The sequence below is a fragment of the Homalodisca vitripennis genome, chromosome 4 (assembly GCF_021130785.1).
Source record: "Homalodisca vitripennis isolate AUS2020 chromosome 4, UT_GWSS_2.1, whole genome shotgun sequence".
In the NCBI taxonomy this organism is placed as follows: domain Eukaryota; kingdom Metazoa; phylum Arthropoda; class Insecta; order Hemiptera; family Cicadellidae; genus Homalodisca; species Homalodisca vitripennis.
This window is the reverse complement of record NC_060210.1, coordinates 120,178,472-120,205,066: the sequence shown is the minus strand read 5'-3', so window position 1 is coordinate 120,205,066 and position 26,595 is coordinate 120,178,472. Positions and strand designations below refer to the sequence as shown.

The window sequence follows — 26,595 nt, the reverse complement described above, 5'->3', positions numbered from 1 at the left end:
ATGACATTCAGAATACTTCATAGGTAATCTCTGCAACAAGCCAAATAAATTTGTATATTACGTCAAGTGCCATACTGCGTTTCTTGCATTGGCTTTCTAAGTTACGCTGAATTGACATCCTAAAATAAGTTGGCATCAACTGTACGAGAGAGTTTCAATGGTTTTCTCATCCTATCCAAGGACAGGTTATTCTCTTTCATATTCATTTATCTTGCATTGGCCTTGCAGTAATTGATGGCCATTAACACCTTCACTGTGACACGACTCATGTACTGACTTTAGGATACTGAGAGTACTGGTGATGTGCGTCTACACAGTCAATGTGGTTAACTATGGTACATCTCTATCTAGATTATATGATGTAAACACTTTCACTGTGACACTTATGATAGTGTGTGATAGTGTGATTAGTAATGATATGCACCCGTTGCAGTCAACATGTTAAACTATGATATATTTCTATCTATATGACATGATGCTAACACGTTCACTGCAACATTTAGGATAGTGTGATTAGTAGTGATGGGTGATGTGCATCCATGCAGTTAATGTGTTAATGTACATGCATTGACTGAAAGTTTCTAGTGTTTTTGCATTTTGAGAAAATGTATTGACAGAATTCATAAAGTACAGAATATGGCTGTGTTTTTTAAAAATTTATTGTAGTTTCATCATATATTTCAGTTTTATATTATTGTTACAAAGTGCCAGTCTAAGCTTAACCCTGTTTTTGGATGCCGGTGTCCCCACAGTATGTTGATAGGAACGTAACCCACAAGTCTCTGTGAGTTGGTAGGGAGGCCTGGTGGGCAGACTATTTGCACTGATCTGTGGGAGAAAATTTGCACTCCTACCCTGGTTGACACGCTCGTGGCATCTGCCAGTTGGAAGCTGGGCTGGGGGAAGGGGATGCGCTTGCGCACTCTGGAAAAGGTGAAAGCCTATCAAAGTTCCTGACCACTGATATGGTGACTACCGAATGTGTGCAGACTGAAGACTTATAGCATTGGTCACCGTCCTGTAGGATGCTGCCACCAGCAACTTTTGTGCTTCACAGGTGTAATCATACCAAGAGATGTAGCTCCTGAAGAATGAGGATCACTGTCGTGTGAAATTGGAGATAAGAAATAGGGGTTTTTCCATTTTGATTCAAATTTGTACGAATACCTTCTCTATTTTATAAAAATCACTTATCAAGAAGCTATTTCCAGGAAACAGCTTATGAACCTTGTATTCGTGAAGTGTATTCATTAATACTACATAACATGCTACACAATTAAAGGAATTTGTTCTATTTATTTAAATTTAATATTGCTTATTATTTTAATATATTTAATTATAAATAGAAAGCATTAACTTTACAAAAGAGCTTCTCCCAGCTGCTACATCCCCTTATCTCAATTATAAGACCAAACTACCCATTTATGTACTGTACTTTTAAATGAAATTTTAACAGGAAAACCTTTTAACAAAGTTCAAGTGAATATATAGTATCACGTGGTATTTACAGATGTGAACACGTCAGTTCCGGACAAGAAGTCAGTTATGATGTACGTCATGTGCCTCTTCCAGTCTCTCCCCCACTCGTCCCTGGAGGTGACAAGCCTCGACTTCCTGCAGTCAGATACTAGCAGCTCCCTCGCCTCTCCACTGCCTGAGGTAAGCATACCTTTCACCGGTTTTGGAACATCATAAGGGGTCGTCCCTTAATTGCGTAACACTAAAATCGGACTTTTCAGATCCCCCTCAGTTCCTTGTATTGGTAACACTACCCTTCTCAAGAATTGTGCAACACTGCCACCAACACACCCCTAATGTATATTATTCTAAAAATTTGTTATATAATAAATACAATTTAAACTCCTTTAAAAGTTATTACTTCCTGATTTATTAATTTAAAACTAGCATTTCATTAAGCTGTTCTTATCGGTGTATGCAATTTTGTAATTTCAAATACATGATTCAAACGGTTTTTCTCTGTCCACTTTTTTAGACATTTTATTTAACTAAAATCTAAATTCAACCTTAGAGTAGCAAAACAATCACTACACTATTGCTTGGCACAGCACTCATTGTACTATTTCAAAGGACTGTAGTATGCAAATGCATTGACAGATTGTAATAGTAATGTGATAAAATACATAGAAAATTCTTTACCTGCTTGTTTTTTGCATCAGTTGCCACATGCTTGTTTGTACATGACACCAGAATGTGTACCTGCAATGTTTCACAAAGTTTTAACTTTGCAGCTGAGTGCGTGAGTGAGGAAAACTGTTTCTCCAAACACCACTGTACCTTTATTAATATTGTGCAGTAAATATTGTATTGTATTAGTTACATACTAAATGCAGCTATCCATTTGAAGACTGTACATTTAATAATATTGTGTAGTAAATATTGCATTGTATTAGTTGTATACTCAATGCTTTGCATGTTGCTGGATTTGTCCAACAATGATGTTAACTACACTATACAGGGCATACTGATTCTGCACATGATTGGTTTCTACCATGGAGTTTCAATAATTTTATTAAAATCGAAGATAAAATTTCACTGACAAAATGTGATGGGTCATATTACATATCACACAATATTGGTAATGTTATTGTACAGTAAGGCATGATTTCTATCATTACAAACATTTGGTAAAATGTGCTTGCTGTAGGCTTTGTTGTGGTCGTTGATAGTTCCTATGTTCTGAAATGAGTTATGTATCAATGACAGGGTGTGCTGGGCGAGGCGGAGGCCCGGACATCAAGGCCGGTAAGTCTGGCCACCAACGCCTCTGTGGAACTCGGTGGTTACCAGGTGGCGATGGAGGAAGTCCTCACCTGGCTACTGGAGGCTGAGGACCGGCTCAGTCAGGACCTCATGTTGGCGGAGGCTGATCTTGAGACTATCAAGGAACATTTTCACTCTCACGAGGTACACAAAAATAGTCACATAAAACACATTTTTTTAAAAATATGTCCTACCGTTTGAAGAGTTCTATAAAATTTGTGCACTGAAATTTTAGAAAATGAACTGATTTCATCTATCAGTTAAATGAAATTGGAATTTATCAAATAAAATTATTCTGATTTTTCCTTGTAACCTTCTTGCTTTTAATATGGCTGCTCATAGTTTTCAAAAAAATATAAATATAAGTGTTGATGTATTTTAATAAATTATTTTGCCAAACGAGAACGTTTTGCATTGTAAATAATAAATTTACTATTACTGCAAAAAGTCATTAGTTTTAATTTGGGAAATATAGCTCTTAATATTGTTGTAGGTTGCTATAAGTATCAATCAATCAATCAATCAATCAATTCATTTTATTGCCAAAAACATAACATGCATAGGCATTCGTCAAGAAAAATTATAATATCCTAACTTAAAGTATAGACTCACTGACAGATCAAACACAACAAGACCAAATCAATATAACAGGAGTGATCTACTACAATTTATTATCCTCAACGTATTCCCGGGCACTGTAATATTCTCTCGAAATAAGAAATTTTTTCAGACGATTTTGAAATTCCCTATCGTCCACAACAATTTTCAAGCAGGATGGCAAAGAGTTAAAAAGGCGGATGCAGGAGTAAAAGACTTTGTTTTTCAAAAAAAGATGTTTTATGGCAGGGTAGGATTAGGTTGTTTCTTTTTCTTAAGGAGTAATTAATGGGCTGGATTAACGTTGACTGAAAAAAGGTGGGGATACTTTTTGTAAAAAGAAAGACACTGAAGGATATAATGGATGGGAACGTAAGGATATTTACTTACTGCGAAAGTAACCTCTACAAGACTGGGAACGACTCAACTTGAAAATAATCCGTATAGCTCTTTTCTGGAGACGAAAAACATATTGAGTTTTCTTACTCTCGTATCCCCATATAGAGACTCCATAGCAAAGGTAAGGATAAAAACAGCCATAGTAAGTAAGCAAAAGAATTTCCTCACTAGCAAAACAGGATAGTCCTATACATCAAAAATATGCAGCTGCTTAGTTTTTTTTCGTGACTTTATCAATGTGACTAAAAAAGTTTAGCTGATCATCCAAAACAATTCCAAGATAATTAACATTCAAAGAAGGACAACATTTCTGACTCTCCAATCATAATGTTTTGAGATTCAATCAACGTTTTAGCAGACTTTCTAATTCCAAAATCAAGAAAATTGGTTTTTAGATGTATTTACAAACAGAGAGTTTTCACCCAACCACTGCAGCAAATTACTGGCCTGAACAAAGGTTTGGATTTCAAGCTCGGCTCGATTGCAAACCAGAGATGACCAAAGAGGTATCATCAGCAAACAAAAACAACTTGGAACCTTTCACGCTTCGATGGATGTCATTTATGAATAGTAAAAATAATAAAGGACCAAGTACGGAGCCTTGGGGAACTTCAGTGCGTACTTCTCGCTCCTCAGAAAATTGTTTTCTTAAGCACCCTGTATCATCAATAAAAGGAATTTCAACAATCTGTCTACGGTTCAGGAGATAAGAAGCAATCCAATCAAAAGCTTTCCCTCTAATACCCAAGTTTTCAAGTTTTCTGAGCAACAACCCGTGATCCACAACGTCGAAAGCCTTCGTAAGATCCAAAAATAGGCCAAACAAACGTGATTCCTGTTATCCAATGAGTTTGATTACCTCAGTTAGAAAGACTAAAAATTGCATTGACTGTAGACAACCCCTCACGAAAGCCATATTGATGGTCATGTAAAATTCCATTGACAGACAGGTAATTGGAAAGTCTGGTCAGCACAAGCCATTCAAGAACTTTTGAAAATGTAGAAAGGATCGAAATGGGGCGGTAATTGCTAAGTTCATTTGGACTTCCTTTTTTCTTAAATATAGGTTTTACAATTGAGAGCTTCAAGTGTGATGGGAACTTCCCAGATTCAAATGACGAGTTCGCATCTGTGCAAGAGGATCAGCCAATATATCTATACAGCTCAACAAAATCCTGGATGAAACTCCATCAAATCCTGCTGAATTGCTTGTTTTTCAAGGACTTTACGACTGAGATGATTTCATTCTATTATCAGTTGGAGCAAAAAATATAGAGGAACTCATACTTGATGAAGACAATGATCTAGGAGGAACAAATGAAGAATTACCCCTCAGAATCTCTCAAACTCTGGCTTATTTCTGCAAAATGGATGTTGAATTTCTCTGAAATCATCCTAGGATTGTTCATCAGATCGCCATTCTCGTCATTAAGCGTAATATGTGTGAAGGCATTAGCTTTCTTATCAGGATTGAGATCCTTAACCACATTCCAAGCAGCTCGCTGTTTATTCTGAGCTCCGCTGATGTAGGTCAATACTTTTTTCGCTTTGGCGGAATGGATGCGATTCCTAAACTCCTTCTTGGTTTGAATAAAAGAAACTCTCAAAGGATGAGAAGAGTCAAGATGCTTAGACAGCGAGTAGAGAAACAAAAGGCGATTATGAAGTTTTTTTAGATCTTCATCCAAAGGAATCCTCATCTGAGTGCCCCCATGTACCGAACTTAATCTTTTTTGTAGGAAAAACACAATCAATATAAAATGACAAAATTGCAAGAAATGAGTCAAACATTTCATCAACATCAGCGGCTCCAAAAAGCTCATGCCATGATTTCACCCTTCAGAAGACTCCTCAAGACCCGAATGCCGTCCGGGGTGAAGCACCGCTTGAATGTAAATTTAATAATATTGTGGGTTGAAGGAACAAATGAGGCAATGTCTCCAATTTGCGCATGATGATCGGAAATTCCAGTAATTAGAACCTGAGGTGAAAACATATTCTTTGGAATATTTGCTAAATATGTTGTCAATGAGTGAACTGGAACCATTAAATTCTCGAGTGAAAGTGTCTATTGTGCTCACCAAGCCGAACGAATTCATCAGATCGATAAAAATTTTAGATGACTGACTAATGGTGGAAAAATCTATATTGAAAATCACCAGACAAAACAATCCATCTGTCAAGATGGATACAGGTTTCCAAGCAATGCTGAATCGATAGAAAAAAATCATTTATTTCAGAAATGCTCTGATTAGGTGGTCTATAGACACATATAAAAATAATACTATTGTGCTTCAGACTCAACTCTAAACACCACACAACTCACAAACACCCTCAATCGTGAGAACTCAGACATATCAATTTCTAAAACTTAAGTAGTTCCTTAACTAAAATACAAACGCCTCCTCTTTTTAAGATAGAACGACAGTACCCCCGAAGCAATACAGTAGCCAGGCATGCTGAAAGAGTCTAGGTCCGCTTTATTAAAAAAATGCTCAGAGATACAAAGCAAATCTGGGGAGTACAGATCAAGTAAAACTTCAATTTGAGGCATTTTGCCTTGGCACCCTGCACATTCTGATGGATAACTCGGAGACTTCGTAATATAGGCCTGCCCACCAAAGAACAATTACCATTCATTAAAACACTAATCCACTCTCGGCAAACAGCCCTCAAAAAACAGTCCTTCTTAGGAGGATAGGTGTCTTTCGGCACTGTATCCGACATAACTGGGAGTGATTCGGACATATAGTTATATGAGAGATCTCGGTTAATTAAGACAGGAATAGGAGAGGTTTGGGAGCTACAATCAACAGGCATCATGTTAAAAAGGAGACTAGCTATCCTCCTCTTCCCTGAAAATGTTAAGATGGAGGCCAAATTTGGTGTAAAGTTGAGGCTTGAATACTGAGCTGAGTGACAGGAAATGGCATGAACAAACTGTGAAACGATTTTGAAAAATTGTCATATTAATCTTAGAAATTAAACTATTTAGATCAGGCCTATCCCGTCTATAAGGAAGGCCAACCACAATCACGTTTGTGTGCTAGTCGATGTTAATAATCTGGTAAATGAGTTCAATAAATCTTCAATACTACAGTGTCCAGAGTTTACATCATTGGTCCCACCAAAAATTATCAAATAATCATTTTTACATAAATCACTAGATACATCATCTATATCATGTACAACATGATCCAACTTAGCACCAGGTCTGACAAAAGAAAGTACATCAGAACCACTATTACATTTTTCTTGTAACAAGTTTACTTAGCAGTTTACCATGACTGTCAGTTAACAACCTAATTTTCCTTCTTGGACGTCTTACAGAAACAGAAGGAGAGACATTTTCCTCATCGCAATATTCTGGTGTTAAGCTTAACACTTCCGTACTGATTACATTTGTTCTACTATCATCACATTTGTTTGACCTAGAAGTCTTGTGTCTCTTTAAGGTGACTAGGAGAGTTGTGCAATCTTATTGGACTACCAAAATCTCCACTTACTCTTGGAGTTACCCCTACCACCTCACAAGTAGAACAACCACTGTGTTCAGATTGTCCACTTTATTTATATACTTATCTATATATATATATATATATATATATATATATATATATATATATATATATATATATATATATAAATGAATGTTTGTGTGTTTGTCCTTTATGGAATCGCAAAATATTAGACAGACCATTATAAAAATTTATATATACATATCTTTCCACGGAGAATATTTATAAGCTATGCCCATTGATGTAACTCACCACCAAGCAGCGCTACAAAAGATAAAAGGTCTCAAAGCGCTTGCACACTATAAACTGCAATTACGAGACAATTACGTATATTACATAGCCAAACACTATTTGAAGGCGCTAAGTTATTATGTATATTTATCTTTAAGATACATTTCTGATTGAACTTAAAGTTTGAGTGTTGGACCACTTTATAATAAAGTACATGTACGTGCACAATGGCTATAAACATAAACATATTTTCTTGATTGTGGCAACAAGGCAAACTCTACATCAGCGTTGTAATATAATTCAATTAAACCAGAAGTTCACATACACGGGCAAAGCTTACGAAAAACATGCAAAGCTGTGGGAAACAGCTAGTTATTTATAAAAATAAGTGTTTCATACTGGATGAATTAATCACTCACCATTCTGTAAGATCAAAATTGTTTGTAGCTCATGTTTTTTGAGAACATTGATGTGGTTATAAAAGAACTAACATGAAAATTTTACTATATTTATTTTTAAATTTGATACTCTATCTAAATCTATATTTAAAACAGCAGTAAACAGGCCAATAACAAAGTAACATATCTAAAAATTTGTTGAGGTTTTAAAAGTTTCTGTTAAATTTAACTTAACAAATCACCATGTTTATTGGTACCCATGAAAACAGTTTATATTGCCACCATGCAGCTATCGTAGTTGTGATTATTTACGTTTAGTTAGGTAGAGAATAAAATTACCTTTAACTAACATGTTTTATGTAAAAAAACTCATTATGAAGTTGAAAATTACAAAAACTTTTTAATATTATGAAACTGTAAAAAATCAGATTTATTATCACCCTATTTCACTATTTTTATGGCAGTTGAACCTGTGATAAAGCTGGCAGAAGGATATTATACACAATTTGTCATTCTACAATAAATCTTGCTGTCTACAGGGGTTCCTGTTAGAGTTGTCTGGACATCAGGAGGGAGTGGGGGCAGTACTAGAGGAGGGAGCAAGAATGTTGTCTGAGGGAGGTTTGAACAGAGATGAGGAGGACGAGGTCAGAGTGCAAATGAGGTTGCTGAATTCCAGATGGGAAGCTTTACGCCTGAAAGCCATGGAGAAGCAAGCAAGGTACTGAAATAAAATACTGTACAATGTAAAGATATAGATCACATCATTACCTTTCTTTAGTATTATTTTTTCAGTTTTGATTTTTTTGTTTTTAATTATTTAGATGTTCTTACTGGTTTTTTGTACTACTAGTATGCCCTTTTGCTGGACAAGATTTCACTGATGTAGTGTTGTTGCAGGACTGTTGAGAGATGTGTCTTGCTCCATCCATGAGTAGCTGATGGGTAGATTAGCTCTTGGAGTGACTGATTAGTTGTCTGAGAACCAGATATAACAGTAGATAAGCATTAGGAGTGACTGACTACATGTCTGAGAACTAGATTTAACAGCAAATTAGCTCTAGGAGTGACTAACTAGTTGTCTGAGAACCAAATCTGTATCTTGCAAATAGGTCCATTTCTTTGAAATCTGCATAATGAACTATGAGTTACAATGGGATAACTGAGCATTGTGTGCTGTGGTGTCCAAACTCTGCAAAACAAGCTGACTGTCAACAAGAGGTATCTTCCAAATGTCCAGTGCTGTATCATCAGTTGGTCATGCGGACCGAATTACAGTAAGTGAGATGAGAGGAATATGATGTTTGCTCAGCAGAGGAAGAGTTGCTGTGAGAGTGGCTCATATGCACTGAAGACCAGATCTGAAGTGAAGATGGTTCAGAATATTCAAGCTTTCACACTTCACAGTCAGTATGTCACCACTCCCAGTTACAGCTGTTGAGAGTTGTTTGTTGCAGTATCCATGGGCTGCTGATGGGTGCTCAGCAGAAGCAACTGGAGTCTCTACGAGAGTGGCTGACTGCCACCGAGGACCGGATCTTCTGTATGTCGCAAACGAGTCCAGACCTGTCAGACCTGCACAGTCAGTATATCACCACTCCCAGTTACAGCTGTTGAGAGTAAGTTGTTTGTTGCAGTATCCATGGGCTGCTGATGGGTGCTCAGCAGAAGCAACTGGAGTCTCTACGAGAGTGGCTGACTGCCACCGAGGACCGGATCTCCCGTATGTCACAAACTGGTCCAGACCTGTCGGACCTGCACAGTCAGCTGGCCACTCATTGTGAGCTACAGCAAGACCTTCAATGCCAGCAGAAGACCGTAGATGCATTGTGCAATCTGGTTGTCGTTGTAGACGATAACGCTGCAGATAATAGTGAGTACTTCCTGTTTTATTACTTTTATTTAGTAACTTTTTGTTACTTCATGTTAATCTCACGTCTTGAAATACATCAAGCTACTCAATATTGGACCAAACAAGATTCTGCACTCATCCAATTGACTACCAGTTATGCTATTGCCATTCTGAAGCCATCATGACAATTGCTTGGAGTGCCTCTATGATTGCTGCTATTACTACAACAGGAGCTACCTTGGTGCTATTCATGTGTGCTGGAGAAAAAGCTTCACTATAACTTTTTAACACAGATTAAGCTTCACCTTTTAACAATTAATTGTGAACTTCGTGTGAATTTTTCCTTTATGTATTATTGAGGTAAGGTTTGTTGTAATGTTGTTTGCATTAATTCTTACCTGTTCAGATAGATTTTTTTCAAGAAAAACTATTTTTATAAGAAAGGTGTTAGAGGAATGCTTTGTTATGAGAAATTTGTTAAATAATAATGCTTTATTGGCTGAGCATTAGCGAAGCCTTTCACTTGAGGATCTAGAAAAATTTAATTTCTGTCTGTCCGCATAACTCTAGAATATACTGATCTATTGACTGGATATTTTGCATGAAGCTTTATTTCTATATAAGCAACATCTAGTTAAATGATGGTGCATTTTACTCCATGGGATTTGGCCGAGCGTTAGTGAACACTTTTATAGTCTTATAGGAAACCATGATAGCAACAAAAAAATTAAAAAAAAAATAAATTTGTGAACAAACATGGTACAATTGTATGGAATTTTAAGATGTGACATAGTAACACATGTAATCTAATGGAATTAGCAATTGGCTTGAAATTTTACATGCATCAGTGAAACCTGTTAAGCAAAAGTGTTTTGTATTTCTACTTGTTATTGTTATACATGAAGTAATATAAATCAAAAAAATGTTAAATAATATTGTAGTTATTACGGTTCAATTTAGGGAATCTTATAATTATTTTAGAAGAAAAACAAATCCGTAAAAAGTTAAATTTGCAAAAAGTACATGAAAAAAGCTGCATTTTCAAGTATGAATAAATAGGCATCCAACATCATAGTTTAGATTCTGTACCAGCACAGATACAAGCTTGTAGACTCACAGAGAGGTCTGCTCCATCGTAAACAGGAGACTCCCACATTACAGAGAGATAGAATTCTGATTTGAAAAGTGTTAGTTTAATATTTTATTGAAAGTCCACTCCGGCAAACAATTTTATTGACAAATCCATTTTTGTTCTTTGGATTGTTATAAAAATTAAGAAGATCTTATTAGATAACCATTTAGATATTAAAATTATAGCATACTGTGTGATGATTTGTCCAATTTATTTTGTTTATTAGTTAGTACAATTGCTCTGTTGTAGTGTACTCTGCAATGGAGGACCAGTTGGCAGCACTGGGAGAACGTTGGGAGCACATCTGCCAATGGACGGAAGAGCGAGGGACTCTACTGCAGCAGCTGACCTCCACTGCTAGCCATCTTCACGACCAGGTCACCTGGTTGCAGAACTGGCTGCAGTCCAAGGAAACAGTGCTGAAGCAGATGGAGGCTGAGCCTGCCACTGAGATGGGAGTCATTCTGGATAGGATCAAACAACTCCAGGTACTTTTGGGATTGTAGTAGTCTTTTGTAACCTTTGCATGGTATGAAAAAGTACAAATTATTTAACCCTTTTAACCCCGGCCATTAAATCAAGTGATGTGCCAGAAATACCAAGCCATTTTCAGACAAAATGTAAGGGTTTTATAAAAAATTAATAACTCAGTTATTTTTTAAGATATTTAGGTCATTCTTTTTTTGTTTTACTTCTTTATACATTTAACTTACAGAAATATACAAATAAAATTATTATTTTGAAAGTAATTTTTTTTACATACATATACATATATAAAAAATAAATAAAAATAAAAAAATTTCAAGTTTGATCATGGAAACCATATAGATAAAAAATATTTCACACAAAAATACCCATTTACTTTATGGTATATTTAATCCTTAATAAAAGGAAACAAAAATTATAGGCCTACCTTATTTACAAGTGGAGTAACATCAATTTTTATAAAGCCGTGTAAATTTTTCTTTTTGCCATTTCTGGGCAAGGCAATGTAACAAGACCTTTGAAATTCACAGTACTTAAAATAAACATAAAACCAAAGTTATTTCTGACAAAATAACTAAAACTGTTCATAATCTAAATTTTAAAAAAGTTTTAAAACAATATTTACATCACTACAAAATGTTTTAGCACTTGTGGTCACCAAAACAATTGGGGTGAATTCCTTTCTGGCAACTAGGTTACTAATTAGTGTATTTTCACTTACGGGAGACTTTGAATGATGTCTTTTACTCATTTTGAAATCAAACAAATAATAAACTAAACTTTAACTACTTTATACTGCTTTAACCTAAAACTGTGAAGAAAACGGAATATTCACAACCACGTGATATACAGCTGTCTGCAACAAGCGTGAGCAGTCAGTCGAGACGAACTGCAATTGCTCAGTCACAGACTGACAAAATACGAAGTCAAACCATTACAAACTAATATATTTCGATGCAAAATATCTTTGTGCACAAGTCTGTGAAATTTCAAAGCATGTAGTGAAATAGGTGGCCAGTAAAGTAATAAAAAGTGCACATCCGCACTATACGGACGTCGGGAGTTGACGCCATTTTTACGACGTCCGTATAGTACGGACGTCGGGGTTAAAAGGGTTAAAGGTAATGAAACCTTAATAAAAGTGTAACGAAAAATTGAAATCAATTGACTTGAATTTTGCTTGGTGTAAATATTATCAGAGGAGATTGTAATGAATTCTCAATGTGAGTTATACTTCAGATTTATACAGAATACAGAAACTTTTCAGTGATCTTTTGACGATTTGTTCTTCATGTTCTTTGAAACAAAAAATGAAATATGAACATTTATCAGTAGTTTTTCGTTCACCATCTCTGAATGTATTTATTGTTTAGATTTTATTTCAAAACCAATAGCGATTAAATGTTTAAATTTGGCACTGTAGTTTTTGGTGCAGTTTTAAACCAAGAGAAAAACTAGTATTAGATAATCATATCAGATATTAAGGTTAATAACGTAAAACACAGCAAGATTTTAAAATGTTTAATAAAAGTTTTAAAATTTAATTAGAAACATTTTGACCCATAAAACATAAAAATCAGTCAGTAAATAATGTAGTTAGAGGCTTTTAAGTTAAATATAAAATCTTGGCAATTTGCTCTTAATAGCACTCTGTTGTAGGTACTTAATTACAAATATGAGCTACAGATAATTTAGTTTTATTCAAGCATTTTTTTTTAATGGAAAGTAAGCTGCAACTAATTTAATCAAATGTGAATAGCTAGCCACTTTGCTACAGTTTGTTACTTTTCATTTTAGATTCTAAGGCAGCAAATGGACGCTCAACAGAAGAGGCTAGTGAATATTCAGGAGGCGGCCCAGGATCTGAGCACAAGGATGTCACCCCCCGGGGGTGGCGGAGACCTGGAGAAGATAGAGGCTCTGCAGGATCGCTGGGACGCTCTTGTCATGATCATGGAAATGCAGTCCCAGAGAGTGAGTTTTGGCTCTAACTGCCTGTTGGTACATTAGATTGATAACCTCATAATATCATTATTTGCTAACTCATTAATGTGTTTTGAACAACAGATTACAAATTCTGGATTTGAGGTGACTCCAGTGATAGGAGACAGCTCAGCCACTGTCAGCAGTAGTTTAGCTTGGGAGGAGACCTCACCTTCCTCAGACGTGAGTACTAATTACTTTAAAAAAATGATCATAAATAAACTATTGAATTAGTTAAATTCAACTGTTTACTTTATTTATTTAATAAATCATAGTCCAAAAATGAATTTAAACACTTATGGTTTTTCTGGCTCTCTTCTCCATTGCAAATATTTTATTTAAAACTTTTCAGAAACATTCTTAATCGGTTTAAAATTTTATCAATGAATGGACGCTCGGCATTTTCCATTAATTAATTAATTTAGCTAAGAATCTGACACACTTTAATATATTCATGGTCTGTTGACTGGCCAAATACACACTCAGCAGCTGTCATAATTTACCAATATGTGTATGCATTCATAAACAGATTAAGTCTGGTTCTTGTAGGTCTAATATAATTTATAAAGTAGAAAGTATATGATGTATATGTTAAATACAATATTGGATATTACATTAAGACTAATTTTGTGTATGACCTTTACAATATTCCAGTCAAAATATTTATCATAAATAATATAGAATGGGTTCAAACCAAATGAATAAATTTCTAATTATGATAAATTATGTTACTCTGAATGCAGTCAACTATTACTATCAGAAGTTCCAACTGAATGTGTCTAAGGGGTTTTCTTCTTGATTGCATGATAGAACGGAAAGAATGCTAATGCAAATCCATCAAAAGAACATAATAACTTTTTGAAAAAAAAAAAAAACACAATGTTTGTTTTTGTAATGTGCAATTTAATTTAATACCATACTTATTAGTAACAATAAAGAGTCCCTTCCTGAATACTTACTGAATAAAAATAAAAACTCATAAGGAACATAATGCTGCAGGGCCAGGGTAGCTGGAAAAGGAGACGTGTGGAGGCCGGAAGAAGCCAGGCTGAGCTGGAGACTGCGGTGACGGAGTACGACAAGTGGCGGAGTACAGTAGAGCACCTGACAGACTCTCACTGTGACAGTGGCAGGATGCAGCAGCTGGTAGCAGAGTGGCACGGTCGCCAGCACCAGATGGACCACCTCTCACAACTCGCTCAAGCCCACATTCAGCAGATCATCACCGGTAACTATACCTCTGCTGTCTTTGTGAACAGGGTTGTTGTTCGTGGTTGTATGTGAGGTAGAATCAAAACTTTACTGAATTTTTACTTATGCTCAAGATGAGGTTCACTGAAAGGGAAATTTCTCATCCTGTTGTTGGCAGCACTGCTAGGGAGCAACCAACAGACAAATATAGCAGGTTTATAATAGATTTATAACAATTTATCGGATTTTAAAATGTTGTCTTTAAAACCGTTTAGCAATGTAAAATTCTATATTTTGGTAGGGAAACCACATTCTAAGAATCATGATGTGCAAAATAAAGCATATGTAAAGATAAAGTATACAAAGAAGATGTGATCTAAAATACTGCATGAGAATAATTAATAAAACACAGTAAATAATTTTTGTAAGTTTATGCTTTCTATGTGGTTAGATTTATTTTGTTTCAAGATTATCTATTATCATTTTATTGATTTATATATGGTATATTTTCCCTTTTAATTTTTATTAATTGTGAAGTTTCTAAAAGTATGGATGGAACAACCATTTTGTTACTTTTACAAATTTTGGAGTTGACGGTTGTTGTGTCATACATCTCACAGTACCACAATCTTGCTTGCAGATGGAGGATCCCCAGAAGCAGAAGAGAGGCGGTTCTCCGAGATCTCTAGCAGTTTCGAGAGCCTAGGTCAGAAGCTGCAACACACCCTCGCTCAGGCACAGCAGAGAGAGCAGCTACAGCAGGAGCAGCAGAATGTACAGTCTGTGATAGAAGGGTACAGTCAGTGGTTGGCTGATAATGCTGACTCCGCTACTATTGACAACTGTGTGGTCAGTGTTAGTTTTACTCCTCAATAGTAACTACTGGATTTTTCTATTACATGATATGAGACTACATAAAATGAATGGTTTGACTGTTATGTGCTGATCTTAGTGACCTCCTATTACCAGCTGAACATGTAACTTCAATAGTGATTTTCCTAGTACGCAGGAGTATAGACAAATAGTTGCCTACTGGCTTCTGCACCATTGTTGAGTTTATTTAGCCATATCTGACTCTCTTTAATATAAAAATATCTCTGTGTCATTGCATTCAGTTAGCTTATTCAATAGTTATTATAATTACAATAAGTTTTATTTTATAACGTCTCGTACCTTGTGATAATCTTTTCTTAAAGGTAATGAACTTCCTTATAATAGCTCAGTTTCTGAAACTTCAAATTTTCATACAATTTTGTGCATAGTTTTTTTCACTCATATTAAGTAATTCCAATGCTGAAATTTAAAGTTAAACATCTGAATTATGTCTTTATGAATATCTTCTTCCAATTGACCAAATCTTCAGTGATCAGTGATGGTCACAATTTATCATGCACATTATAGCATCTGACCATGAAAACTCTGATCCACTTACGCACTGTACTGTCACTAATTGTATTGGAATCATGCACTTCACTTATCTGTCGACGAATTTATGCTAATGAACTTGACGTGCTATCAAAAGCAAAACCAAATTACTGAACTTATGAAATAGTCCTGAGGAGGTTGATCAATTGTCAAAAACATTTTGAACATGTTTAAACATTGTTTAACATGCAAGACATTTTTGTGCACATATGCAGTATGATATTCCTGCAACATTACATTATCTACAGCTGTACAGACCTTATTTTCTGAATAACTCTTTTAATTAACTTAAGTACAAAAATAGTACAATACAGTTTGAACGATATGTATGTAGTATTAATATAGACCTACATAGTTACAAGTGTAAAAAAACAAACATTTTAGCAAATACTAGCAACGATTTTAATTAGATTTGTCTTTATTGTTAATTAAAGATTGTTTAGCACAAATTAGTTACTGATCTGTTTAATTGTCTTTTACAGAGATTTAAAATCTCTTTGATTTTTGCAAATAGTTTAAATTTCAACCATTTGATACCCGAATGTGTAAAATTCCTAAGCTGACTACATTTAAAAAAATTGTAAACCATGTTTTTCTGAAATAGGCAAAAATAAAGGCCCTTGAGTCACAGAAAGACCGTCTTCTCACACTTCAGGAGAGTACTAAAGACTTTTGTTCGAATTTCCCCACTGGAGATGAATCAAAAGAGGTCTCAGAGAAAACCCAGAAGTTAACCTCTGAATGGAATGCCATATCAAATAAGTGAGTATATAAATCCATTTTTAGTTTTCAGCCTTTTGTAATAGGTATTGTTGTTAGTAACAATTCACTTTATGCTTATTCATGGCTGAAATTATTGCCATTTTACTTTGATACAATTTTATATATTATTACTTGTAGATTAGTTATTATTATTGCTCCAGTTACAGGACACACCAGTTTATTTCAGAATACCAACACATACTTGAAGGATGTATGTTTTATATATCAGCAATAATACACAATTTTTACAGGACATATTCTTATACTTGTTAGGTCAGTTCTTAATTAAAAACTGATTGATCACTGAAACCACTCTCTATGGTTGAAGTATACAATTGTTCTTCCACACTTGAAACAACAGTGATGTACTGTGCAAAGGCTTCATCTTATTTTATATTTGATTTAAAATGAGTGAGTTCATTTCTGCTGGTTTTATATAATAATGTTGTATGCCGTAACGGTGGTGATTTTCTCGTAGATATGTCAATAGAAGGAGGAAAATAACAAGATTCAGACTTACTTTTTTCTCAGAAGAAATGCAGCAGCAATAATGTGTGTAATGGAAATGAAGTTCAGTCTAAATAAAGCATAAATTTGCACAGTTTCGAGAATAATCACTATTACAAATATAGTATCAGATGGAGGCCATTTTCTTATGAAAAAATGAAAATAAAGTAATCAAATCAATTTTATTATATTTCTTTTAGACTGGCTGATCTCCAAAGGGAGTTGAATGAGAAAAGCCCAGTTGTGAAGTATACAGAGGCCAAAACCAATCTGATGAAGTGGATCAACGATGTAGAAGGCATGCTGCTCTCGGAGCATGTAGTGCTCACCCACCCCCAGGCTATGGAGCAGCAGCTTGTCAAGTTTCAGGTGAATTACAGTTGTCATTTGCTCGGTAATTTTCTCGCTTGGAAAATGGGAGATTTGGCTTAGCTCAATGCCTCAGTAAACAGCCAGTTTGTTCTTAATTACCAAAGTGGAAGCAGTGGTAATTTAGAATTTAGTTTTTAGTCTTTTGCTTTTCATTTAGTTTTTGTTTCCATTTAATCATATCAATTCAGCAATCTTCTACTAAAACAAGTTAGCTAATTAAAAAACTTAACAACCGGGTTATTATTAAATGTAAATAAAACATATTCCATGATTTTTAAACTACGTTATTTTCTGTTGGTTTTCGGTAGAGGGACCACCTTATTTTACAGTAGATATCTCTCTTGTTAGCACCATAGCGGAAGAGGCATTAAAAAGTCCTTTTTACACCGGAATCTCCAACATTCGTGGATGTCCACATATGTAGTGGTGTTTTTTCCCACCCATGTCATCCTGGTAGGATCAGTTCCTTTTTTTTGTCAGGGTGGTTCCATTATGACCCTGGACTACACTACTGTACCTAATAATATTATACTTAGAGTATGGTCAATATATATTCAACACCATAAGCTTTTTATACACTCCGGAGTATATTTACTACAAGAGATTTATTCTTTTAATATTCCCATTCATTTATTTATAAAAAATGTATTTTCAGTAATGAACTATTGGTGGTTTTAAGCCATGATTTATTTTATTTGGCTACCAACAACAACCTTTAATTATGTAACTGACATACAGGATCTGGAGAAGAGCATTTCTGAGCAGAAGGCCAGTTATGACTCTGTCAACTCTGCTGGCAAAGAGTTGCTGCAACGGGCGTCCAACGAGCGACTACAGGAAGAGCTGCAAGAATTGACATCTCGCTGGACCGACATCCCACTCCTGCTGGTCGAGCGGCGGACAAAGCTGCAAAAAGGCAATAATTCACCTCATCATTATCCAATTTTATATATATATATATATTTATTGGAGAATTTCTTCTTTTTCTATAGGGCGGCCTATTGCCATAGACTTAAAACTGTGTGGCCTTTTGCGCACACCCCGGAAGCACACCATAAGGCCAACCAGTCTCTGATTTCAGCAGTTCTACAAACCGTTGAAAACAACTGAATTTAGAATTTAGTAGATAATGTCACCACAAATTTACAAGGTTGTTCCAAATTCATGCATGTGGGTGATTCATTGAAATCTATTAGTGACTGGGTTGTCTAACGGTAATTAATTACATCTTGTAATATCTGTACCTCAGAACTATATGGGCCTAAGTCACATTTAGTAGATTTTACAGGAGAGCATAAAAACTGACGAACAGTTGTGTTTATTCTTTATTATAAAATTATGAACTGTGTTTAGTTTCTACTTCACAAGTTAACTTACTTATGTTTATAGAAGCATTAAACTGCTTTAGTATTTTTATGTAATTATTTTTTTGTTACATTAAAAATGGACTTACGATATTTTGGCTCTAATCAAAAACATATGTTATATTGCTACTTGGACTTAAGCAACCAAATTAAGTGTATCCATTAGCAACCAATATACATGGTTTAGTCAATAAAAACACTATTACAATGCTAATAAAATATATTATCTAACAATGTTGTAATGGCATCTGGAAAGTTTTTTTTTTCTAAAATCAAAAACATTTGTTTTTAATGCTATTTGGACTTAAGCATTGTATTTCCATTAGCAACTAATATACATTTGTTTCGTCAATAAAACACTATTACACTGCTTATAAAAAACTATAAATATAAGGTAAGAATTAATCTAATAATGTTGAACTGATATCTGGAAAGTCATTTTTCACTAGCCCCATGTGGAAGGTTCTCAAGTAAGCCTTGTATTCTTCAGGGACCCACTGGAGGATTGTCATTAAATCTCTGAATTTTTCATTACTTATTTTCCTCTTCTCAGATCTTAGTTTCGGAACTGATTCAGGCATGATTGTTTTCTTTTCTCTTATTTCTTCTCAAATCCACACTTTTAAAATCAACATCATCAAAGCTTGTTTTATAGTACAGTATACCAAGTTCTTCTCTTCGAACCTGTAACCAAACTGTGTTGGAAATGAGGAAAGGTTCTCCAATAGTATTTTTTTTTCCTGTTTATTAATGGTCCATCTTTATTAGTAAGCGAAAGAAAAATCAAGAAAGTGTTCAAGGAGACATTTTCTTTACAATGAATGGGTTTTTATTGCTACAAGATGCGATGAAGTTCGCCCAATCATTAGTAGTAAATATTGTGTTAGTTTTAAGATGCTTTTTTGCTCTTTCTATTAATCCATGTTTACCATCTACCTCCATATGTGTATGCCCAGCTAATAAAAATTTGTGGTTTATTTCATTAATGTTGGGTAGAGTTTTCAAAATCCAAATGTACATAAAAATCATATTAATATTTCTATTTTGACCGCTGCAGTTTATCGGTCCAAACAGTCAGAGTGTCAATGCTGCTTTTATTGAGCTCTTCATTTGCCCAGGTAAACAAACAAGAAGCCATCTCACTTCCACCTCTACCTGCAGTGGTCTCATTCCAAATCATGCACCACGTTTTCTTTCCACTACTGTCGTCAATGGTGTAGTTTAGAGTCCAGAGCTTTCTCAAATAGAAGCTTTGACAGTTTGTGAGAGCTGGAGTAGGAAGACACTTCTGTAGGTCTGCCATAAAACTTTAAATTTTTCATTTCCTTGTCCCAAAAGCTTATCTTCTTTTTTTCAAATGGTATCTACGTGCTGCTTCATCTAGATGCTTCTGCTTTTCTGCTTGAAGGTTTTCTTTTTGCTCACCGTTTTGCATTCTTTAATTGGCAATCAATTCTGTCACAAAAAATCACATGTGTCATTGTCTGGCAAATGAAATGACAAATTGTATTCTCTATTGAAAATTTCTGAAAATAACCATTTCTTTTCGGGTTTGATATTTTTTTCTTTACATTCATTTTCATACATGGTATAACATTATGGAAATGTTTAAATCATTACCCAAGTATTTTTTGTTTGTCCTTTCCCTACTATAGTGACTTTCATATGCTGGATATTTTGATATGTGGTTTCTTATGATTATCCTTTGCTGTCTCTGGTATTTTGTTTCCTGGTACATGTTTGCCACGATGGTCTGGTTCAACCATACCAGTACTTTGGGTTTTTAAGAGAGCAAACTTAACAAATGTTTCTGATATTACTAGTGTGTTCAAGAAAAATTGTTTGCAAACTTTTTCAAAATTGTTATCCCATTTGAGAAAAATAAGTATGGCTGTTTTTTCTACTATTTCTAGAACCATCTCTTTGTCGTGACCTGGCTATTGGCTTGGTTGTAATACAAAGAAACTATATACTGGCGTTTAGAACTTAAGTTTCTTTCACTATTATAATAGTCAGAATGAATGTGTACTCTTTGTGCATGACTTATGCGCTGAGAGCATTTCAAGCGACAAGTAGTTTTACAAGGAGGTCTTAAAGTTCTTTCTTTTACAATATCTCCTTTAGAGTTGACATGCTCTTTTCCAGAAATTCGTCCCTGCTTTCTAATGTTTTTTTTCCACTTTTTTTCATTCCTTATTCTTTTTCTTCCTTTATTTTTAGGTTGAGTAAACTATCGGTAACTCGCTCTCCGTGTCATCTGAATCGGTGTATGGTACCAGAGGTATTATATTATTATTATTTGCTGTAGTATTTGTACTTACAGATTGACTTTGTACTTGTTCTAAATCGTTACTTAAAGTTGAATCACTCTCTGAACCTGAAGGTGGAGTGTATGTTGGATCATCGATGTCATTCTCAAATAGGTCGCTCACAGAAGATAGCGCATCATCTAAAATCTTCCAGTGTTGTCGATGCTCCAGATTCTTGTTCCATGTTTGTCACTTGTGTTATCGTCTCTAGCTCCCATTCATTTGACTCTGAAAATAAATTGTTAAGATATTTTGAATATTTAATTTTATTTAAGTGTTTTGCTTTTAATAACATAGAGCTTTCTTTCCTACAAGTGTTCCCAGCCTTCAAGAAATAGACAAATTCACTCGGTTTTGTCCAATTTATTTTAATTTTTTAAATTGATGTTCCGCCAAAACATTGATTAGTTCATTATATAGATAGCCTACACAAAGAATGTGGATATAAAAAATATTATATCGTTTAAAGTGGATTTCTATTGAATTTTTTATCATGTTTTGGTTAATTATGTGTAATTTACTCGTCACTCACGAAGTTTTTCATATTGAAGTATAATTTCTGTTAAACATGTAGAATGTTAAATTAGGTAGAATAACAAGTCGGAAAGACAAAGAACCCCTAAGAATATAACTATTATCGTATGAAATTAATGCTCTCTGTCCCTACCGACTACAGCATTTACAGTCTAATGACAATGTACTAGGTCTAGGCCCAGCTTAACACGATTGAAATGGAACCTAAATTATTGCTAGGGTAGGCTAAAGCCCCCGAGTAAATACCTGCTACAATATGGTTTAAATGGTTAAACATAACAGTAATTTACACAAAAAGATTTTTATAACAACCATAAATTTACTGAAATTTATTTAAACTGAGCCTAGAGTATTATGTACCTACTAATCTCACCTGGTTCTACTGGAGTTGAAATGAAATTAAGAAGATGTACGTCTTTACTAGTTTCTCTTTCAACTTGGATATTTTTCACTTTCATGCATGTTAAAATTCCATTGGGTTGAGTCATTGTCAGGTAAAACGAGGATGGATGTGCAATCTGGATTCGATACCTAGAAATAAAATTGAAAATCAAACATACACTTAGGCCTACTTCTCCTATTGGCACAACAATGTTCTAAACCTAGGCTAATAATAATAATAATAATAAAAATTGTTCCTTGAGGTCTGAGTATAAAATTCGAATTTTACTTTAAGTTTTACATATTGTTAGCTTGTAAACATATTTAAAAAATACTTACTTTTAATTTCGGTTAAAGTCGGTGAAGGAGTGGAATTTCTTCGTGGAACTTCTACTGATTGATTGCTAGGACAATCATTAGTTTCGAGGTTTCAGATTATCTTCAGTGAACGTATTAAGGTTTTTTCAATTTGGAAAGTATAAACTTTCCCCTACTTTCCATATTAATACCAAAACGTTTTGTTAAAAGTAGAATAAAACTTTGATTAGTACAGCTCAGTCCTAACCTCAATAATCTCTCTAAATAGCAGGCAGCAGCAATATCAACAGTATTATTGACAGTCATCAGCTGTTCAGAAAACAGGACTTGAGACTAAATGAGTATAGTGGCTAGGGCCCAGACAATGGCAAGTCCATTTTGTGGACTTAGGTTTTTGCTGAAATGCTCAATGTTCAGAACCATAACATCATAGGTGGAGTTAAGTTTGTCAGGTTCTGATATACCTCAGGACTTAGACTCATATAACCTTTGATAAATCATAAAAATAGAATTTTTAGCGGAGTAGTTACGATGGTATGGCTGGATGTAAAAATGAAATTTTTAAGAACATACGTGCAATAACCTAAAAAATAAGAAATTTTGGACTTAGGCTCATATGGTTCTGAGGTACAGATATTTTACAAGATAAGTAACAAATATAAACTCCATTTTCAAAATTATTATAATAGCCCTTACATACATATATAGAGGTCACCAGTAGGCTAAATTAACACATTCACTGCGGATGACAAAATTACCGGCAACAGAAAATGCGGGAATTTTTTTGTTTTTTACTTACCCAAAACGGAGTCAGGATAGCCGAAAGGGTTGTCCAAGGTATCCCGGAAGCTTCGTTGGCCGGAACGGGTGACGTCATGTCCGTGCCGAGTCTGCTCGTCATCCGCACCGGGTACCAGTCCCCGTGTTGTATGTGCTTGCAGCGCACTAGGTTTCGGCACAATCACTCGCGAATTATATGTATATAGTACATGAATGACACGTAGATAGTACATCAATTACACGTATTTATTACATATTAGTTTGAAAAATATACAACATCAAAACCAGTTAAACATCACTCCCCCCTCCCCGAGTAAAAATTAGAAAAAAATATATACATCCCCACCCACCGCCAAAGACTAAAAACTACTTATTTGTCCTCGTGATACTTATCAAAGCAACTGAGTTCACAAAGACCTGGTTCGTCAGGGTACACTGCACAATAGTACACTGTTTCCTTACGCTTGCCTTCTTAGTAACAAACGCGGCACCTCCGGGTAACTGACTTGCCGTTTCCTTTGCGCTTCGTTACTTTGGAGAGACGATGCATGCTGTTGCGCGTCGGTGTGATGAGCAGTGAGGCTTCCTTTGGAGGGAGTAGGTCTTCAAGAACATGAACTCGGAAGTCATAAAGGGACAGTCTATCTGAGTTGTACATCTTGTACAGGTAAAAAGAATTTACTACAACAACCTGGAGAAAGTGCATTTCATTGCGACTCATTGTCTTCTTCAGATGAAAAATTATCGTCAATAACATTATCGTCTTCCTCCATTATGAGTACATACACTTACATAGTCAACAGACACTATAATCCACTCACACAATATCGCAAAGCATACACAACCAATGAAAATGGCGAACCGGCAACGAATCGGAACAGGCACACCTCGCTATGAGTGGTAATATGAAAGCAGTTGCCGTATGCCGAGCTCTCTCGTCCACTGCCCAGTGCGCCATTTTCGCATGACGAGCATGCTCGTCACCCGCAGTGAATGTGTTAAGGGCACAAATTCAATATATTAACAGGGTCCCCACCCGACCGTGAAAAACCGTGAAACCGGGAATAAGCCGTGAATTTCGTTCACCGTGAAAAAACCTTAAATAAGACCGTGAATTTTGTTTACATACCGTGAAAATCTCTACAACTTTTGAATAAATAAAATCAACACGGGTCGTCGTCAGACGATCATATGGGAAAGTTGACCTTCGCTATTGCAAAGTAAAAGTAGCACGCAATGTAGGGGATAGACCACGAAGTTTGACAGGTGCTGCTATCTGAGCGATTGTACTGATAATATGGTTTATAAACAAATGAGGAAAAGAAGGGCCGGTGGGAGATGACGCTTCCTTCCCGGCTCAAATCACGTGAGGCCTGTCTTTGTCTGTCGCCAGGTTCCGGGCCTTGGCTACGCTACCGGCTGTAAACAAGGCATTCCTCTGATTGAACGCGAGATTAATAACACAATTTAATTACTTGATAGATTGTCGTTTAATGTAAACACTTTTCGTATTGGAGTTTTATTGTATCAGATATAGTCTATTATTGTTTTCATAAAATAAAAAAAGTATACAAATCCTTAATCTAATGTAAGGAATGTAAATTACATTTTAACTTAATTTCATTCTATTAAATCCCTTATTTTATTTAAATATTAATGAGAAAAAATGCTATTCAGTAACGATATCTATATCGTTGTGTGTAATGACTGTTAACACAATGTAATAATTATAAAAAATTTTAATTTATGGTGGAAAATAAATTGAATTAATTTAGGGTCTTGCGTAAATAAATAGTATAATAATGTGACGGAGCAGAACCTACACGACACATATCAATTAACGCAGCGAGACCATAACTTTATAGGCCTATATAACTGTTTTTAATTACCAGTAAGGTCGTTTGAGAAAACAATTTTATTTTTCATTCTCTTTAGATATTAAACGGTAGTGATATGCGTTTTCCTTATCAATAATATTTTTTATGATTCCTAAGCTGCATGGATATTACGAGTGTACACGGTTTTTAAATCTTTTATGGTGAATGTGTGTTTAAATTGTATAATGTATTAGTAAAATATTACAAATGAAACGTCATGTTATAAAAACGTTAGAAAAAAAAACCATTGCATTTTTTCTAACCAGGAAACAACAAACGTCAAGTAACTTTGTAGTGTTAAGCTTTATTACTACAAAAATACAAAATCGAGGAAGTCGTCCAAGTATAATTTTGTCGGGTTCCATACGACTACGTTAACGCTATTAAGCATTTCATGCAGATGAAAAATATATCGTACAAGGTTCATTTATTGTAATGTGGTGCAGCGATGTTATGGTAAAAATAAACCTTTGTTGTCTACTGTCAATGAGAGTGGAAGGGGAGGGGTATATCGTGTACTCCACTCCCCCCATCCTCGGACAACAGCTGGTTTCATGTCTCAACATGAAAGATTTGTTTCCCCAGCTCGGCACTCCAATCTTATTCTTATTGTGAGAATTGATATAAAGATTTTAAAGCTTTTTATTCAACTCATTCTGACACTTTCTCACGGAAATTCTTCTGTTGAAAGAGGCTTCTCTGTCAACAAACAGTGTATAGTTGAAAACTTGAAGGAGGAGAGTTTAGTCGCGTTGAGAAAAGTTGTGACGGCGTATCAGCAGCAGGAGGATTGGAGGCAATGGAAATCACTAATGAAATTAGTTCATGCTGCCAAAAATTCCCACGCCCCACTACTCGGAGCACTTGGCAAAACAACGGAGAAGAAATGAAAGACAAAATTAATTCTGAGAAAGAGAGGAAGCAAGCTGCAATAGAAAAAAAAGAATTGGAAGCACAAAAATTCCAGGTTTTTGTCCGACGCCAGGAAAAGGGCAGCTGAGTTAGACGATAAGATACAGGAACTTAGCAAAAAGTGCAAATCGTAATTCACTTTTATTCTAGACATTTTTATCAATTTCTTTATTTATGTGTACAAATATAATTTTTTTTGTATAAACTGGTACCAAATAACTTTTCTTATTACAAGTTGTATATAATTTTTATACATTTAACGTTTATATGTTATTTTAATTTCAATAAAATTGCCTTTTCTTATGTACTAATTAAAATGTGAACCTGTGATTATGTGAAAATTTTCCTGTGGAAGAAATTGATCGAAATAATAATAATGTGTTAAACAAGAAAATAATTTAATAATCACGCAAGTGTACTTCATGGACTCAAACGAGTTAGCCTTAGCCAACGTACGAATCCTGTCACCCTGCATCTTGTCTAACC

At 35.0% G+C, this 26,595-nt stretch overlaps 1 protein-coding gene across 1 annotated transcript in view; it reads left to right on the top strand.

Annotated features, from left to right (window-relative positions):
• Positions 1 to 26,595, top strand: part of LOC124361172 (dystrophin-like) — a 56,955-nt gene that overhangs the window by 8,503 nt on the left and 21,857 nt on the right. The window contains exons 5-16 of the mRNA XM_046815212.1: positions 1,511 to 1,659; positions 2,725 to 2,925; positions 8,464 to 8,645; positions 9,562 to 9,797; positions 11,158 to 11,396; positions 13,192 to 13,368; positions 13,462 to 13,560; positions 14,377 to 14,605; positions 15,209 to 15,417; positions 16,598 to 16,755; positions 17,463 to 17,631; positions 18,373 to 18,550. Coding sequence (XP_046671168.1) covers positions 1,511 to 1,659; positions 2,725 to 2,925; positions 8,464 to 8,645; positions 9,562 to 9,797; positions 11,158 to 11,396; positions 13,192 to 13,368; positions 13,462 to 13,560; positions 14,377 to 14,605; positions 15,209 to 15,417; positions 16,598 to 16,755; positions 17,463 to 17,631; positions 18,373 to 18,550 — 2,226 coding nt within the window. The remainder of the gene's footprint in view (positions 1 to 1,510; positions 1,660 to 2,724; positions 2,926 to 8,463; positions 8,646 to 9,561; positions 9,798 to 11,157; positions 11,397 to 13,191; positions 13,369 to 13,461; positions 13,561 to 14,376; positions 14,606 to 15,208; positions 15,418 to 16,597; positions 16,756 to 17,462; positions 17,632 to 18,372; positions 18,551 to 26,595) is intronic.